This window comes from Ochotona curzoniae, unplaced genomic scaffold, assembly GCF_017591425.1.
Source record: "Ochotona curzoniae isolate NIBS_2020 unplaced genomic scaffold, NIBS_Ocur_1.0 contig_1, whole genome shotgun sequence".
Lineage (NCBI taxonomy): Eukaryota > Metazoa > Chordata > Mammalia > Lagomorpha > Ochotonidae > Ochotona > Ochotona curzoniae.
In genome coordinates this window covers 6,967,592-6,986,125 of record NW_024464918.1, presented here as the reverse complement: position 1 = coordinate 6,986,125, position 18,534 = coordinate 6,967,592, and the positions used below count along the sequence as shown (strand labels likewise).

Here is an 18,534-nt window from a genome sequence, read left to right as displayed (position 1 = left end):
GCTTCCCTGACCTTGAACCTGGCATGAGTTTCAGGAGGAGCAGACGAGAGACAAATGTACTTTCTCTCCACATCCCTCTCAAAGCTTGAAGAACGTCTATGAATTCTCATCCTGTGAGCTAGGATGATTTCCAGTTTGAGTCATGAGCACTGTGGCTTCAAAGCTTTTTCCCTTCACCCTCTTTAAGATCTTCAGGATCTGTAGTAACTCCGGGCAGAATCCTGTGCTTAAACATCTTGAACAATAAAAGGACATTCCTAGGTTTAGAGAGAGTTCTGCTGAAATCCATGAGTATCCTGATGTTCTCACTTTTGAACTCATTATTCTCATCTGGTAGACTCTTAAGGATGAATTCTACTTGGAGTGGTACGCCAAATCATCCTTGCACCTGTGCTGATGTAAATAATTCTGGGGGGTGGGGGAAATAACCTCTCAGTCGCATGTGAACTGTGAGATTCTTAATTTTGAGTCAGATTGCAATTATACTAAAGTATCCACTTCCTCCAGGAAAAAAAAAAGGCATTTGTGTACAATCCAAAGTTCACTCCAGAATCTACTCTCCTACCTCTTCCATCAATAGCCACTTCCTTAGTGTGTTCCCATAACGTCCTTTGGGAATCTGTGTGTCAGGAGCATAGGCTACACAAAATAGGAATTTTAAAAGTTCATGAAAGGGCCAGCATTATGACACAACCTGACATGTTTAAGCCACAACCTGACATGTCCCATATCACATGTCAGAACGCTGGTTCATGTGTCAGCTGCTCTGCTTCCAACCCAGCTCTCTACTCATGAACCTGGGAAAGCAGCAGAGAATGAATGGCCCCAGTGTTTGGGCCCCCTGCTCCAACATAGGAGATCAAGATGGAGTTCCTGGCTTTGGCCCAACTCAGCCCCAACTGTCATGACTGGGGATTCAACCAGTGGATAGAGATTTCTCTGTGTCTTTGCCTCTCTTTCTATAACTCTGCCTTTCAAATACAGTAAAATGTTTTAAAGTTCACAGAAAATGCATATTACAAGAAAACTATGCAAGGACTTTACATTTTTTTTTCAACAAAATGATCTTATCTCAATTTCGTCTTTCCATTAGCCTTTTGAAGTACCTTCTGATATTTACTTAATCAAGCCAACATTGATAGATGTAACACTTGAAGGAAATCAACAATGATAAACATAGTTCCTGTCCTTGAGAAGCTTGTTATATCTTTAGTAAATTAGACACTTACGGAGGAAAGTTAATTACTACAAAAACGAAATAGAGAGTGGGCATTTGGCCTGGCTTTTCACGATGCTGGTTTCCACAACCACATCCCATTTCCAAGTTCTTAAGTATTTTAGCTTGCTCCATATTCCAGCTTCCTGCTGACGTGCACCCTGGGAGGGAGGCAGTGATAGCTCAAGTAACTGGGTTCCTGCCACCCACAGGGTAGACCCGGGTGGAGTTCCCCATTCTCACCCAGCTTCAGCCTGGCCAAGACCATTGCGTTTATTTGGGGAGTAAACCATGCAAGCTTTCTGTTTCTCAAATAAATGAAAAGTTTACAAAGCTAAACAGAAGCACAAGAAAAAGAAATTAACAAGCTGGGATGGAGCAGTTGATTAGGAGATAATATGATAAACTATGCTGTCACTGTATTGGCACAGAAGTAATCCTGGTTGAGCAAGTATGTGCACACACATGGAATTCACACAGTGTGTGGTTCCACTGCCAGGAATGACTGGAGCATCTCCTTGGGCCACTTTTGAAGGTGTCTGAGTGGCAGCTCGTTAGCCAGAGCAGTGTTCTCCTGTTGGACTCTAATGAGAAGACAGGTTGAAATTTGAATGAGTGCAGAAGTCCACAGCCTAGTGGGCCACCACTCTATTCTTATTAAGTTCCCTAGTAGCAAAGTGGCACTGCAGAGGCCAAACTGGTACAATCTTTGGGTGATCTCATCTGAGACACACCCTACCAAATTCTCAAACTTCTCTTGCATCGATGTGATGGGGTCTCAGCTGAGCTGCCTGGGGTTGTACTCCTTCAGCTGGCCTCTTTTTTTTTTTTCCCATTTGTATGTCCCATACAAGCCAGGGACATATCATCTTTACCCTTGACTGCACATTAAGTCAGCACAATTATTTTTTCAAGGTGTAGGAAGATTGTAGAGAGATTTCGTACCTCCACCCACCTCTCCACTCCTTTGTAAGGAAGGTAAACTTAGCAGGAACAAGCATCAACTCATCTGAGGCTGGACTGGTCAGCAAGGGGCCGTCATTGTGCAGAGGATTAAGGTGCCACTTGCCTGTGACACTGGCATCCCTTGTGAGTTCTGCTTCCAGTCCCCACTGCTCCACTTCCAATCCAGCTCCCAGATGAAAAGCATGAGAAAGCAACAGAGACTGGCCTGAAGTCCTTGAGCTGCTGCGCTCATGAGGAAGACTTGGATGGAGTTCTAGGCTTCTGACTTCAACCTGGCCCAATCCCCGTGGCCATTTGGGGAGTGGACCAGCTGATAGAAGGGTTGTGTGGTATGTGTGTATCTCCCTCCCTTGGCTGAAGTCAACCAAAGCCTCCAGGAATCCAGAATTACATCCAGATCTCTGACATGGGTGGCAGGTGCCCAAGCATTTCAGCCGTATTTTGCTGCTTTTGTAAGAACATTAGCAGGAAGCCAGATGGGAAGTAGAGAAACCAGGACTCAAACTAACCCTCATATAGGATACTAGTGGTGGGTTAACACCCTGCATCAGAGCTCCAGCCCCATAAATAAGATAACCAGCAAAATGGATTGTGCTGCTGAATTAAGGACATGACATTAGAGTGTCCAGAGTGGTTTCCTTCTGGGTAGTCTGCTGGTGAGCTTCGTGAGGCCAGACAAGAAATCTCACCTGTGTAAATTTCACATGTGAAATGGGTGTGTTGAGAGCATCCGCCCCTCGTTATCCATAAACAGACTATGATAATTAGGTGATAAAATGTACCTAGCATGTTCACCACCATTGCCTGACACTCAGTATGGGTTTCGTTGGTGGAAGTGTCTGTTACTGGCAACATTTTGTTGTTATTTTTTGGAAGCAAGCTCTGCATCTCCATGGCTAAAAGGCCCCAGCTTAGCTCCTTATCAGCAAAGCCAGGATGCGCAAGGCTGGCTCCTCCTTTTGACTGCAACAGCCCTTGAGTCTTTGCCACAGCCCTCATGACCTGGTGCTCTGTGTTTGCTCCACGCAGCCGCCTGCCCCGTCCTGTGCAGTGGGAATGGACAGTACTCGAAAGGGACGTGCCAGTGCTACAGTGGCTGGAAAGGCGCTGAGTGTGATGTGCCCACCAACCAATGCATCGATCCTTCCTGCGGGGGCCACGGCTCCTGTATTGATGGGAACTGTGTCTGCTCTGCTGGCTACAAAGGCGAACACTGTGAGGAAGGTAAGCGCTGCAGGCTGTGCTTGGGCCAGGCAGAGGGGAACCGCGGGCAGGGCCTGACCCTTGCTGCTAAACCAAGTCTGTGTTCCGGTTGCAAAGGATACTTCAATGTTTTGCACTGACAATGTCCAATCACTTGCCTTTGATAGATTTCTCCAGCTGGACATCTAAAGAGATGGTTCTGGAAGGAATTGTTACATGATTGTCTGTTAGACAATTAGCTTCTGAAATGCTTTTCTCTTGCTTCTCTCTGTATCAAGAATCAACCATAGTTTGTAGAGTAGAAACATAAGAACAAAGACTATTCCGGTCCCTCACCTGCTCCCCAGCCTCTGAATTGGGCCGGTCTTTGTCTTCTAGCTCAATTCCTTTTCTTTTCTCTAGGTCCACCTGCCAATGCAACATCCCCATGTACTCAGATATCCCCTTTCCCTCTCATATTCCTGGTGGAAATGGAGGTGTCCAGTAACTCATCAAACATAAGGAAAGCATAAAGCCCCACCTCTCCTCTATGTGGTCATCATATAGGGTACAAAACACCCTGTTGGACACCATGTTATCCAGTTCTTACTCAGCCTTTCATAAACACACAAAGAATGAGGGATGTCAGGTTCCATAAAGTTCTATGATACACCCATTGTCCATCCCATTAACCCTAGAGCTCTGTGCAAATTTAGCTTCACCATGGAGTGATGAAAGTGCCTTGTCCTTGCATACCCCTCACAGGTTTCCCTTATACAATGTCCCCCTTTTCTTAGTTCTTATGACTGTGAGTAGTGTAAAGAGTCAGATTCCATGGCATTGTTCTTCTGAGGTTTCTCAGTATATCAGGAGTAATGTCCTTAATGGGGCCTAGAAGTCTGACCCCCCGATCTTCACCTGCTCAATTCTCTCTATATATATTTTTCCTCTATTATAAAAGGTAGTCTTCTTATGTCTGGATCATAAAACCAAATTGGGAGTTTGGATGGAGAAATACTGATTTAATAACCCTGCTTGAAAGGTTAAAGTTCTTGAAGATAAATGAGTTGCAGGCGGCAAGGCTGTATTCACTGAAAACATAGGAGAGGCCAATAATGTGACAAGAAAGGTTAAAACGACCTTCCGCATACATCATTTGGCTGGAGGAAAGGGTTAGAGCAATGACATTGCCAATCTTAGAATGTTTTTCTCTCCAGGCAAGATCCCACACATCTGTATATAAGGCATTTCAAGTGACTTCTCAACTTTCTTACTCTACCAACCAGTCTTATTTAAATGTTCAGAGTGAATTAAGCACCCAACAAAACAAGTAAGGCGCACGGAACATTATAAAAGGATGAAATCTCTATTGATTTCTGAGACCCAAAAAGAATGAACCGAGGTGATTCATTTGCTGTTTTCAAAATAGGAAATGGAATCAGAAAGTCTCGATCAGCACTTTTTCTTCCACTTAGCTTTTTTATTTCTGATATCCATCATAGTCATAATGTTCAAACAATTTACCTGAAATGACCATGGCAACGCAATCAATAGCTGCCGTCTTGCGTTTTTTGCTGCATAAACATTGCCGTGCTATTAGCAGATTTGCACAGGAAAATGAAAGCGTGTATCTGTGAGGTTTCATTCAATGCTGTCGGGAGGATGGGAAGGCGATGAGAGGGAAATTGACATATTAGTTTAAGTCAGCCATGTTTTCATGTCAGTTTCATGGTTGAGTCATTTTTCAATGACATTTAACTTCATAAATGTAATTCATGGTTCTTCAGGGGCTCATAGTACATATTGTTTGTAAAACTCCTTGACCTCCTTTTTCATCCTTAGGGATAGAAATTGCATTCACAACCCCCCCCCCTTCTTTTTTTCTTTTGTCAAACCTACAGAGGACCCAAGACTAAATGAGTTCTAATGATTTTAACTGCCAAGGGGCTGGTGTTTCGAGGCACACACTACTGAGCTTGTAAAGGCCACTGTCCCCTTTTAAGCATAACCCTGTTTCTATTTATAATGCTTTGTGAAAGGCCACGGTCCCTTCTGCCTGCTGAAGACTCTGAGGATGTGGCCGCAAGACCATCCTATGAAATTGGAACCAGATTTATAATTTATAGTGAGACTATCCCTCTTAAAGTTTGAATTTAGTTATTCCATCAGCTACTATGATTGGTCAGGGGCCTATCGACTGGTATCACTGATCAGAAAAAAGGTTGGCAGAGTTTACAAAAGAAACGGTTCTTTTGGTGACATTCCAACACAGCACTAATAAATCCGCCTGAATTTTCTCTCTGTCTCCGCACCCTAATATACAACAGTGAAGACAGATATCTCATTTAGAAGTAGAGTGCCATTTTTGGTGTATTACATTTTATTATTTCATCTTTCTCAGAAAAAAAAATTATGATGCATTTTTAAAGTGCCTAGCTTTGGCCACCTCACCATACATTCTAAATGACTAATTATGGATTGAGAGCGATTTTTGAGGCAATAACACGAGATATTTTTATGTATATTTTGATTAGGCACTATTAGAAATGGGGATGGAGTGAAAAACTAGAACTCCAGAATTTCCTTTATTTAGAAGAATGTGACCATGATTGGTTCTGAGTGAATTAGTTCATATTACACAGACTCCCTAATATGAAATGCTTACGAAAGCGAAAAAAAGACCACAGCGTTATATCTCTTTGTAATCATGCTGGAAATTGGTCCTACTAACAACACACGCATTTGTGTGATGAGCACCTCTGTTCGCTTTGCCGTGGGAGGCATGAGACAGTACCCTAGGGCCGTGCATGCATTCAAAGCCCCTGTGTCTTTGGAAATGTGTACCTGCTCCCCCTATCCTCAGTGAAACAAATGTGGAGGTTTGAGAAGAGGCTGTGCCACCAGTACTTACGTTGCCCAAGACAATGAATCGACTTTAAAGTCACTGAAGTAATATCAGCAATTTCATAAACACTGACAACAATCCATAAAATTCACCTTTCTCAGTTTTTTTTAAACAAAATTACTGTTATTTATGGTTCAAATACTTTTGAACAGACTTCCATAAATAATATCTGCCTAAGAATATCCAAATGGGAATCATGAAAAACTTCTCTGAAGATTGAAAACCGTTACGTTAGCGCCAAGAAAGGGTACTCCTTGGAAGCTTTGTGGAATATTGTGATTGTTAATAAATCCAGCATTTGCAAGTCAGATTTCTCAGAACCAGAGAGTTTGCTGCAGAGATGGTCTAAATACTGCCGTACTTAGAGTCAGTGTATCTTTACAGTATTAGAGTTGTGTGAATGATCTGAATAGTGTCATTTCTAGATTCAGTGTATCATCAGTGTTAAAGTCTACCATCACTTTATGCTCCATTCGAGAGCAAAAAATATTCTCAACATGCTGAAGGTAATAGGGGATTCCACAGAAAGCCAGGAGCCCCCAAGGTATTGTGAACTCAGTGTAATGGGGATATCTTAAGAGCCTAAAAGTCTTAAATGTTTAGGTCTTGGCAGTGGACAAGAAAACAAGAAAAAGAATTTGAACCACAAGATGGCACATGTGCCCGTAAGGGACAGGATTATATTCTAGGCATAGTCCTCTCAAGAAAAGAATTTAAAGTAGTCCCGTGCTGGCTGTGCCCCAGTTGATGGCAGAAGCAATACTTTCATTGAAACTAACAGACCTCATTTCAAAATAACACAATGGATGTGTCTTCGCCTAATAAGATGTTGAGCCCTTCACTCATCTGTGACCCAAGGCTCAGCATCATGATTCCCCACGCCAATGCTGTATGATGTGGTTGCTCCTCCAAGACCCCACTTCATCATTTTTCAGGCAGGCCTCATCATTTTTCAGGCTGCTCTGCCTCTACGATGTCCTGTGTACCTGGCGCTCAGGTGGACTGGTCATTCAAGGTTGAACATCACACTGTCAGCAAAAAGTCCTGACCTTAAGCTTAGTCCTCTCCTTACCCTGAGTAGATTTCTCAGCAATAATCTCCAAGGTATTAGACTATATCTTCCTTTAATTACTAAGTTGAACAAACTTGCAGACTGTAAAAATGGGTGACAGTGACCAGAATCTGACAACTAGCATTTCCAGTTGACTGGTGGAAAGGTGGTGGCAAGGTCAAGGATCCTCCCCCCAAGAGCCTCGTGCTCTCCCATTGCAAGGCGTGCCACTGTGGAGCAGTCCCACATCCAACACCTCTTCTCCCGGCACGTTTACTACCTCTTTTAGTAGGTGTGTGCTCAGAAAATGAAAACTAATTTTAGACCTAACCTAAGTGAAGCTTAATTAGAGAAGTGACTCATTTATGAGCTTCAATGGTTTCTTTTTCTTTTTTCCCCTTTGAAGTCAAAGATGAGTAAAGTTAGAATAAGTGTACTCAGTTACAGTGAGGGGTGATCGGGTTTGGTGGTGGATGCGGAGACATCACAGACATTCGCGTTCCTGTGAAGGTGTAGCCAAGGTGCTAAGGTTTCTAAGTACAGAGTTTTACAGGTTCAACGACACACTTCTGTATTTCCGGAGAATCTGTGTCTGATTCCTCCTAATCCTACTAGAGAAACTCCATTTGATCTCATACATGTTTTTCAAGCTGGAGATTTGATGTTAGGACCAAATAAAAATCTGATCTTTTTTTCATGGATGTTCTTCCGACAGACTATGTACAATGGTGACTTGCGGGTTCCCCACGAATTGTTGCATCAGGGATCCATTGAACTGTAAACCTTGTCTTGTGGCATAGCTCCCAGGAATGACTGGCATCTTTTCTCTGTGATATTTTTTCCAGTTGATTGTTTGGATCCCACCTGCTCAAGTCACGGGGTCTGTGTGAATGGAGAATGCCTCTGCAGCCCTGGCTGGGGTGGTCTCAACTGTGAGTTGGCGAGAGTTCAGTGCCCGGATCAGTGCAGTGGACATGGCACTTATCTGCCCGACACAGGCCTCTGCAGCTGCGACCCCAACTGGATCGGCCCCGACTGCTCCATTGGTAAGCCCAGAGGTGTCCTCGTCCCTTTCCCCAGCGCTCGTGCCCTGGGTTCCAGCCTGTTACCCCAGGGACTGGGAACCCATACTTGATGTTTAGCTGGGGATCGGGTGCCTTGGATCAGTCACAAGTGCATTTCTCACTCTCTTCTCTTCAGTTGTGATATCTGTAATACTTGAGAAAAAAATACGATACTGTGTGGGTTCTCGTGCCTCGTTGGTTCCCTCCCCACAAATGGACATGAGGCCCAAGAGGGAGGCTTCCATCTGCACTGTAGCCTTCCTTGTGTGCACACTCTCGAAAGATACTAGGAAACAAGTCCGACCCTTTTGGTCCCAGGTGAACTGAATAGAATGTCCTATAGCGCAGAAGAGACGTTCCCTCGGGGTGCTGCGTTAACATGCTGTCAAGCTCAGCGATGCTCCACTGACAGCAGAATGGTGAAGTCGTGCTATACACTTTGTTTTCTGAAAAATGAAGAGTGTGTGCCTTACCTCCTGAGTGACCTTAAAAATGGAACGGTTCAACAGTTCAAGCCAGTTCCAACCTTGCCGAGAAAGGTTCCCTTCACACTGACAAGTGCCTATCCAAGCAAGCCGTCATCAGCCAGCCCCTTCTTCTGGGTAGCGCGACAGCGTCAAATTGCCATGGCAATCAGGAACAGAATCTATGCGTAGCTCTGCCTACAGTGGGGAAGAGATGAATATTTCATGCCCAACAGAGTCAGTTAAAAGGGGGCTATTTTGGGATCTCTACTCAACCCCCTTGACTCTAGCTTCAACTCTGATGCCGGCAGCCTTGGCAGAGCTCTGCAGCGGATGGCGGGAGGCGGGGAGTTTAGATCCAAGCAACTGACATGCTGGGTGGCTTGCACCGAGTCACCCACTGCCCTGGCCTGAGACCTTCCCCTGGCATGATGAGCCAGGCCTCCCTCAGTAGGCTGTTGGAAGGATGAGTGTCTGGCACGTGCTTGTCCTCGCGTGAGAGGTCTGGAACGCCAGAGAGTGCATATCTGTCTGTCTGTCTCCTCCCCTAGCACAAAAGACTTTGAGCTCCTTTGAGAAAGAGTCTGTGTAAATGCAGCACAGGTCACGGCGGTCCTCCTTGTTGTCCGCCCAGGTGCCGTAGTGGATCGCAGGGGGATTGTGCAGTCAGGTTGGGATTGAAGAAGTGCATCCCAAACCGGTTTCCTGGGCCTAGTCAGCTCAGGCTCTCCAAAAGGGAAGAATCCCAGCTGGGCAGGGTTGGGGGATCCATATCATCTTTGATCCATTGGGTACCTGCTGGTCAGCTTGGCCAAATGAAAGCCACTGCCTCACCTCTCCTTGGGATGGTCTTGGACTCTGGCCGAGTGGCTGCCACACTCCAGGGAAGTATAGCAGAACCACCCAGAGGACTTGAGGCAATGGATCTGTGTGCCCCATCGCACCCTCGAGTTTCTATTCCATTTGCTCTGCCTGTGGCTAGAGGATTTGCTTTTGTAACGAGTCCCCAGGTGATGGTGATGCCACCTCCCCAGCAGCTGCACTTTGAGAACCACCACTGTAGAAGAACACATGACTGGAAAGTGATTCCTAGCCAGTGGCGTGGCAAGGCTCCACTCGTGACATAGCTGCTGAGCCTTGGGGCCTGCTGCAGGAGCCCGGGCCGTGTGCATGGTCTGACCCCCCTCCAGTGGAGGGTTTCGCCCAGCTGTTGTGTTGAGCTGTAATCACTGTTTTTCTTCCAGAAGTGTGCTCAGTAGACTGTGGCACTCACGGCGTCTGCATCGGGGGAGCCTGCCGCTGTGAAGAGGGCTGGACAGGTGCAGCTTGCGACCAGCGCGTGTGCCACCCCCGCTGCATTGAGCACGGGACCTGTAAAGATGGCAAATGTGAATGCCGAGAGGGCTGGAATGGTGAACACTGCACCATTGGTAGGCAAACGGCAGGCACCGAAACAGGCACATATTGCTTTATTTTCATAACTCGTAGATCTATAGTGACGGTGGTGCATTGCAACCGGCTGTTCCTTCAGGGACACAAGTGCTCGCCAACATTCCTGCTGCCCACCCTTCCCCACCCTAACAAATCTCAGGGGGACAGGGACAGGCAGAAAGCAAGGCTTCTCATCCTTGCCAAGATTCCAGGTTGGGGGTTGGGGGAGGACAGATAAGAAAAGCCATTGAAATCACTGATCCTGGGAGGAAAAATGCACATGCATGGGAAATTGTCACCAGGGGCCTGGGACTTCAAGCACCTTACATGACTGTGGTTTACAAATGTTCCGTTTTCAAATACTGTCTGCTCTGGCTTGGTCACTGGATCCCTTTTTGCTGGCAGCGGGGTAAACACACCCTGTTTGAGGCTGGATAAGACACAGGCCAAGTTCCCCAGTTTGCTGTGAGACCAGGAACACGGTCCTCAATTTGAGCATCTTCTCCCTTTGCCAAATCTCCATTGTGGAGCTCCTGGTCCTCTTTGTTAAGAAGTAATTGTTGTGACATTTCCTCATTTTTTGTTTCTGTTTTTGTCATAACAGTGGTTTAGAATAAGAGAAGCTGAGATTGGATGCACCTAATTACCTGTTTAATAGAGGAGTTTGCAGCTGATGCCTTTGTCATTTCATATCTCCCAGACCGTTGAGATTACAAAGTTGCCCACTCAAACATTTCCCTTTTTTTTTTTCCACTTTAACATTCTTTTACCTCACTTAATGCTTTTGTTATCTCCTGAAATCTAGCCAAGAATTCATTTCATGCCAGCTTGGCTAATCCACATGGCTGCATAGAAGCTCACAGGGAAGTTTTCCACTAAACTACTGTTGCTTCCTAGAGTCCGTTGATTCCAGCCAAAGAGTATGGGGCCTTCCTGTCTGGTAGGTCTAGTGCCCCAAATCTCAGCCACAGAACATGCACTTGAAGTGAGAGGGAGAGCCAAGAGCTTGCCCAGGGCTGACCCAGGAGCAGTTTCCCATGCTGTTCATTTTGGGGCACTGGTTACACAGACACAGGGCAGAACTGTGTTTAAATTTCCCACTGTTCTAATTGGGTACCTAAGGGGCAGCATGGCAACTGGGGCCACACCCCTAGCACTGTGACCCTGCTGGGACAGTCTGGTGGCAGTGCATTGTTTTTACAATCTCTCAATGACGCTCCAGGTTCTGCTTCGCCTGCAGCCGCTTTCATCTTCAATTCCCTGCCGAGTCTGAGGGATCATTCTGAAGACTTTCAAGGGAGGGAGGTGCACAGCCCAGTGCCAAGGCAGTTCTTACCAACCGCATCCCCTCTGCCAGGCCAGTCTTCTTGATGTACTTTTGCATGCCCAGTGAGGCATAAATGAAGACTTTCCCCCACCTCCATAACTCTACAAACCACAGTCTACCCTCTTGCCAATCAATACCCTTTGGTAGACAATCCTACTTTCTCTCCATTCATACTATCTAATCTCCCCTCCCTTTACTCTGCCTTTTGTACATGTAGGCTAGATGAAAGCACGGGCACATGGTTAGTGTCCCTACAGTGACTTTCTTCTCCCTTCTTTCCTTCCTGCAACCTCTCTTCACCCTGGAAATAGCTCCTAAAAGGGCAGTCCAGATGCACTGGGGCAAGACTTGGATAACTGTAACCAGTCGGCCGGCTCTGGTCTGCTGCCTGTCTTTCTATGGCTTACAACCTAAGAATAATGTTTACATTTTTTTAAGGATTGAGAGATGTGACAATTCTGGGAAATGCAAATTTCAGTGTCTATAATTAGCATCAGTGGAGGAGAGCCACGCCCATGTGTGGATGTCTGATCAGCTTCCTTGTTCCCACTCAGCCGTTAGTAGCCATGATGGAGGGCTTGGCCTCCATAGGATTTTGTTATCTGGATTTTCTAATAGAGAAAAATCAAGGGGCCCCTGGATCACAGAGTTGCACATATCCAACTGGAAGGAGAAGGGAAAGGCAGATTAACATTCTCATTAGGAAAAGGACAGTGTTTGTGGTTTGAAGGGATTTAGGCCAAGAGAAAGGCAAATCCAAATATCACAGATTGGGAGTGGAAAGAAAGCAGTAGAGGAGTTGAAGTGTCCCCCCACCCATCCCAGGGCCTTTCAAAGTGTGATGGGAAGACAACCAGTTGGGTCTCATTAGACAACGGCAGGGATGTGGCCAGCAAGAGAGCACAGAGATTTTGGTGATACCTCCAGCCTTGTAGGCGAGATGGGTTGGGGAAAGGTGTTTATACTGCCAGAAACGTTTGGTTCAAATTGCACATCTCTGTGAGCTGACAGACATGCGCTCTTGAGAGACATAGAGCAAGCGCAAATAGAAGTGCCGAACAGAAATCTCAAAGCGAGGTAAGGGTGGCTGCAGGAACATCGCCCATGTCTTTATAGAATGTGTGCTATGTAAATTACAGAGATCTGGAGCACCACAGCCTCTTCTTAGGAGTAATTAAGACCCGGTGGTTTTATTAGTAGGACGCGTCCTCTCTTCTCCTAGCTGTGTTCAGTGGGACACACCTTGGTTGGTGAGATACGCTCTTCCAAAACCAGAGGGATGTTCATATGCGCATAATTGCTTCTTACGCTTCCAACCTCTAGCCCCCAGAGCTAGAGGAGTTTTAGTCTTTAGTTTGAGCAGATACTCCTGTCATTTCATTTAAAGTAAATGCCACAATTTACAAGCTCACCATCGGTCCTCCTCCTCTGGGATACTGACAGAGAGGAAAGCGAGGCTCTTTGGTCCTTCCACCGCAGAGCCTCAAATGCTGGCTTTTTTTTTTTTTTTGAAAATAGAAAATAAATAAGAATGAAATGGCACCCAGTCGGCAAACAATGCCCTGGGAAATTTGAGGTAAGGTAGAATTGTGGGTAGTTAGTGTCGGGCACTTGGGTTGTCCATGACCTCTTTTGAAAAGGTCACAGTGAAGTGACTTTCTTGGGGGTCATTGCAAATAGTCAGCTGAACAATTCATGTCGGCTCTTGTGGATTACATTGATTGTACTGAAGGAAGCCGGATGACAGATGGGGATGGGGGAGGGGTGCCAGAATGAGGATAAAAGCGCAGGCTTCTAAAACTCAGGATCTATCTGTGTTTGGCCAAATGCATTTCTGGAATTTACAACCAAATTATTTACATTTGGAAGTGTAATACATATTGCTAAAGATTTAAATACAGTAGGAGGTATAACATTTCATTGGTAACTGGTAGAGCTTAGTTTTTGGCAGACCATATTCTTAACAAGCCGTGCGTTTTGCATCCTCCCTTGCTAGCAAGTCAAACATGAGGTATGGCTACAGAATCGCATATATAATAGGTTTTGAATCCACAACAACCACATTTCATGTGTATCTTTGGAATATCTTAGCATTATCTGCATGGGCTGTAGTTTACTCTTATGAATAAATCAGAAGGCACATTGTATAGTTAGAATAATTTTCTTCTCTAAAGATAATATTGGAATGGGTGGTTGTTCCTATCACCTGCCATGCTCCTATCACCTGCCACCACACCTCATGAATATTGGGGCTTTAACATCGGTAGGTCATCCAAAAGCTCTAACAGCAGGGTGTGAAGGAACTGTAGAATTCTTATCAGGCCAAAATCACTGTGAACTATATAGCAGACTCAGATGGGTGTCTCTTATGAAGAGATAAAGTTGCTTCTTGGCAAGCAGCGTCTAAGAAGAAACCAGCATTCATGTTGCCAGGGAGGCTAATAGAGCAAGCTAAGGCCTAACTCTGGACAATTCCAAGTAGACTTGTTCAGACATCCTGTCTGAGTTCTACCACCTGGCACACGCAGATGCAAAATCTACCAACAGTGGCTTGCCTCCTGACTCCCAGTGAGCTGGTTGGTATCTGGAACACAGCTTACCCCAGCTTGTGTGTTTTATCCTCGTGGCCCCGACCTCTGCTTGTGTTGCTAAATCATCAGCACTCAGTTCCCAGGGCCGTGTGGGGCTGAGTGACCTGCCCAGGTGCTGCAAGTCAGTACAGTTTTCTTTTCCTGCTATCGCACTGGGCCCTTCTATTTTTCCTCTTTAATTGGTTGGGGAAAGAAATAGGTTCTTGTGATGTTAATAAGGAAAATGAATCTTTACCCAAGGTAAAAGCAGCCGTGCGACAATCTGATGTGCTGATTAAGTGATTGTCATCAGAAGTAGACAGGGTCACAGTCCAGGAGGGGCGAGCGTCAGAACAATAGGGAACGGACTGGGAAGAAAACGGCTGTCAGAATTAACCTACTTCAACTGAGGACAGCCGCCTCTGCATCTCATTCCAGTTTCACTCTGAACTTTGGAGACTAATTTTTTTTTGTAGCTATTGTCCTTGAACATTTGAGCTCTCATGACTCTACAATGAGATCAAGTTGAGAGGAAATGAGCCACTGTGGAACCATCCCCATCACCAGGTCTGTGGAAGCAGCTAATTCTCTGATTGGTTAATTAAGCTGTCCCTCTAGAGCCTCTTACTGGAACTGTCCTCAGAGTTCCTTTTTTCTTTCTTTCTTCCTTCCTTCCTTTCTTTCCTTTCTCTCTTTCATTCTTTCTTTTCTTTTTTCATGTTTAATGAAAACCTGAAATGCTGGTCTTTCACTGTTACGGATAATGGGCAGACTTTTAGCAGAATGAGAAAGATGCTCAACTCTGGACTTTTTATCCCCCACAATTTGTACAAAATGAAAGCCTTCATGTTGCAGATAAGGACTTATCATGTGCCCAGAAATTCTCTCTTTTTGAGTCTAGGTCAGTCAGTCTGCCCAAAACATAAACCCATGGTGAGAGTTAGGGTAAGGAAGATTCCAGAATCAATAGACAGGAAAGCACATTTGTAAGAGAATAGCAACTGTTTGGGTTTGCAGGGAAGGGTTGGGAGTGGGCGGAGGAGGAATTACCTAAATTTCCATAGCATTTAGTATAATGAGTGTTCACAGCTTGGACTTCCACAGAGAATCAACATTCTTTGCACAACTGTTGATGGAAAAAAAAAGAGTGACTTAGAAAACTACACTGCCTTAGTGCTCTTGGGATGGACATCTTTGTCCTTGCTTGGATTCTGATTCACTGTGGTGTTGTGAAAAGTAGTTTGGCCAACAAGGAAGGACATCTGTGTTCTGGACTTGACCTTGCCCAGTACTCTCTCCCTCCAAGAGTTAAATCACCAAGCCTTCCTGACTTTGGTTTCTTCACATAGTATATGGTGGAGTTGGACTTCATAATTGGCTTCCAGGGCATGACCCACCAACATGATACACATTTCTTTGCAATAGAGGTAGATTTTATTAAATAGTCATGTAGGCTTTTTTCCTAAAATACATGTGGGAAAAATATAGCCAGCACATCAAACTCTTGATGATATTATGGCTTAAGGATGTGGCAAAAGTACGTAGCATTGTTAGGACTGAGTAAATGTAGAGGAAGATATTGAGTAAATAACAGTGCAGATATTGCAAATATCACGAATGCAGTCTGTTATTGAACAAATTTAGATCACACTTGAGTGGAATGATCTCTAAGGACCTGTCCATTTCTAGGATTTTATTACTTTTGATTCAAAATCCTAGGAACAGGTCACTCAAATGCAATCTAGCCTTTCTCTCGTCTGCGAGATGGGTTTTCAATGTCAGCTCCTGTAATGTACAATAAAGACTTTAGGGTAAAGGAACAGACACAGCCCAGTATTTCCTTCAGGCAATGCTGCATTGCTGCATTACACAGCGTAGGGAATGGTGGCTTTTGCTGGCTTGTTTACCTGATCGCCTTACTTCCAATTTATATCCAGTTTACCAAGGGAAACTTTCTGTGCATTGGAAAATTTCTTTGCGTAGGTTTAATCCTCAGTTCCTTCTTTGTCCATTCATGTATGTTAAAAGAAAAATAGTGATGTAGAGATATATCTATCTATATCTATTTCTTGTAAATTCAGAGTACAAGCATGAGAATGAAACATTTGAAAATACAGATTTTTGTGTAATTTTACCTAAGTTCCCATCTACCAGATTTCCTAGCCTTTATATAGCTCAGTTTCTTTATGAAATGGCAACACTAATTAGGAGCTGTCTGTTTGGGTTGTATGTATAGATCTCGGCACATTGCCAAGCAGACGCAGAGCAAAATAGATGTGAGCCAGGCTCTTCATCAATACCTTTGTTATCCAGTACCACTACCTGCTAAATTAAAGGACAGTAGAATATTTTCAAAATAAAATGCTCATTAAAGCATTTCTTCCACTGTCAATCTCCCTTTCACAAAACTACCCCAGCCCATCAAGCAGGTCGGTAACATCTACTGGCTCTCCATGTCCAAGTAAGCATTGTTCTGCAGCGCACTGGCATCTGATTCGTACAGAGAAACATGAACTGCCACTCTGGCCCCAAACTGAACTTGCTCATTTTACCAAATATCCAGCTTGTCCAGGGGATCAAATATTTGTTTTAACAGAACCTTATTATGGAACTGGGGTTTGTGCTTCAAAGCAGAGGTTTCTCAGGGTTGACCTGCTTGACTTGATCTTGCGGAGACAGAGGTCCGTGAGAAGTTCTGTAATGTTGGGATTTGTTTCCGTGAGCGTACTCCAAGAGCAAACGCTTCTTTGCTGTGTTGCTTGGAAATTGTGTTACTGCTGAATAGAATAAAATGTCAGTTCTTTTTAGCCTGCGTTTGTCAGGCAACAGACCACAGATGTATTCTTGAGGAGTCTGTGTTCTGAGTTTCAGAAGAACCTGCAGTTTCTCCAGTCTGAGGGTGCCGCCCAGTCGGTGTCTCTGAGAACATACTGTCCTAGGCTCTTTTCTCACTCCCTCTCATTCCTCTTGAATCAGTTCCAAGATTAGGGTTGCCTTGGTTCTTTATAGCAGCGATAAGCCAGGGACTCAACTTCAACTCAGTCAGGTGGTGTACATGTCTTCTGGGAGGAAAAAAAAAAGTCCCTCAATCCTTCTACCCAGCAGTTGTTTGACTGCATGTATAAAACATCTGGGGATTTTATGCAGTTCGCCAGCCCATGTCCTGGGTGATCAGGAGCTACACGTTATATCACAAATGTTCACGTGAGGGGCAGAGTTAGCTTTTCTTCCCACAATGCCTGCCTGAAGGGCTCCCGTCTTCTGAACCCCTGTCTGCACCCCATTCGACTACACAATCACTTTTACAAAGGCTTTGTCTATACCTTTGAAAAAGAAGATGGCATTATTTTGAAAACCTGCCAGTCTCCACTGGAGTTTGCTGCCTGCCTCTTCATCCTTCTTACTAATGCATTTCTGTGAGACAGTAAAATGACAGTTGCGGAAGACAACCGTCACCTTGGTCAGTTCTAAGTTTCGCCATGCCTGGGTAAAAAAAAAAAAAAAAAAGCTATACAAAATTGCAATGAGGCAAATTTGAAGTACTTCATCGTAAACAGTCTTAAGATAATTAGAATGGATTAAATTACAAGAGAAAATGCACTTAGTTAATCTTTCCTCTAATTAAAAAAAATAATCCCCAGTTTTAAGTAAAGTGTTTTTAAAAACATATTTTCATTGTAATCAGGGAAGAGGGGGTCTGTTTGGTCTTCACTGATAGTATGAAACGGCTGTGAAGTAATTAAGCACTACCAGCCAGTGTATTGTTAATATTATTGTTAAGATCTTATAAGTATCTGCAGTCCTTTCACTGGCTGTCACCACAAGATTTACCACAAACACTTCATTCCATGGTCCACCATAGCATCACTTTCTTTCTATTCCCACATTCCATATCAGTTGTGGTTGCATGCCCTGGGCCAACTGGTGTTGAGGGAAATGGTTAGCTGAGCAATTTGTATACTTTACAAAGAAATGAGAGTGAGAATGAGATTGGCAGGTGACACAAAAAGTTGCCAAGATGAAAGAGGGATAGACTTAGAGAAAGTGTCCCTAGGCCCAGCCAGTCTGTGTCATTCACGACACCATTCAGATTTCTTGGCTCGTCCCAACTTCAAGCTCACTCCCTACTCACCCCCCAAGATTTCTGGATGTTTCCAAGGATCTGTAAGCTCATAGTTAACCTTTTCAGATTCTTCAAGCTTTGATAAAAACCTGCTGCCTGCCCTGCAGAACCCAAAGCCCCTCCCCTGCTCCCAGAGCCCATGCCCGACAGCCCCCTTGGTGCCCACTCTCCTGTGGCCCTGCTGTCATCACAGTGAAGGAAAAAGCACCACACTCCTTAGTTCAGCAGCTGGTCC

At 44.7% G+C, this 18,534-nt stretch overlaps 1 protein-coding gene across 5 annotated transcripts in view; it reads left to right on the top strand.

Moving 5' to 3' along the window:
* The window catches only part of TENM2 (teneurin transmembrane protein 2), an 884,000-nt gene that overhangs the window by 755,576 nt on the left and 109,890 nt on the right, over nt 1-18,534 (top strand). For 3 of the 5 annotated variants that reach the window (XM_040984305.1, XM_040984065.1, XM_040984225.1), the window contains 3 exons: nt 3,212-3,406; nt 8,166-8,366; nt 10,093-10,305. In XM_040984305.1, coding sequence (XP_040840239.1) covers nt 3,212-3,406; nt 8,166-8,366; nt 10,093-10,305 — 609 coding nt within the window. The remainder of the gene's footprint in view (nt 1-3,211; nt 3,407-8,165; nt 8,367-10,092; nt 10,306-18,534) is intronic. The other 2 variants (XM_040984174.1, XM_040984151.1) reach the window with 2 other exon arrangements.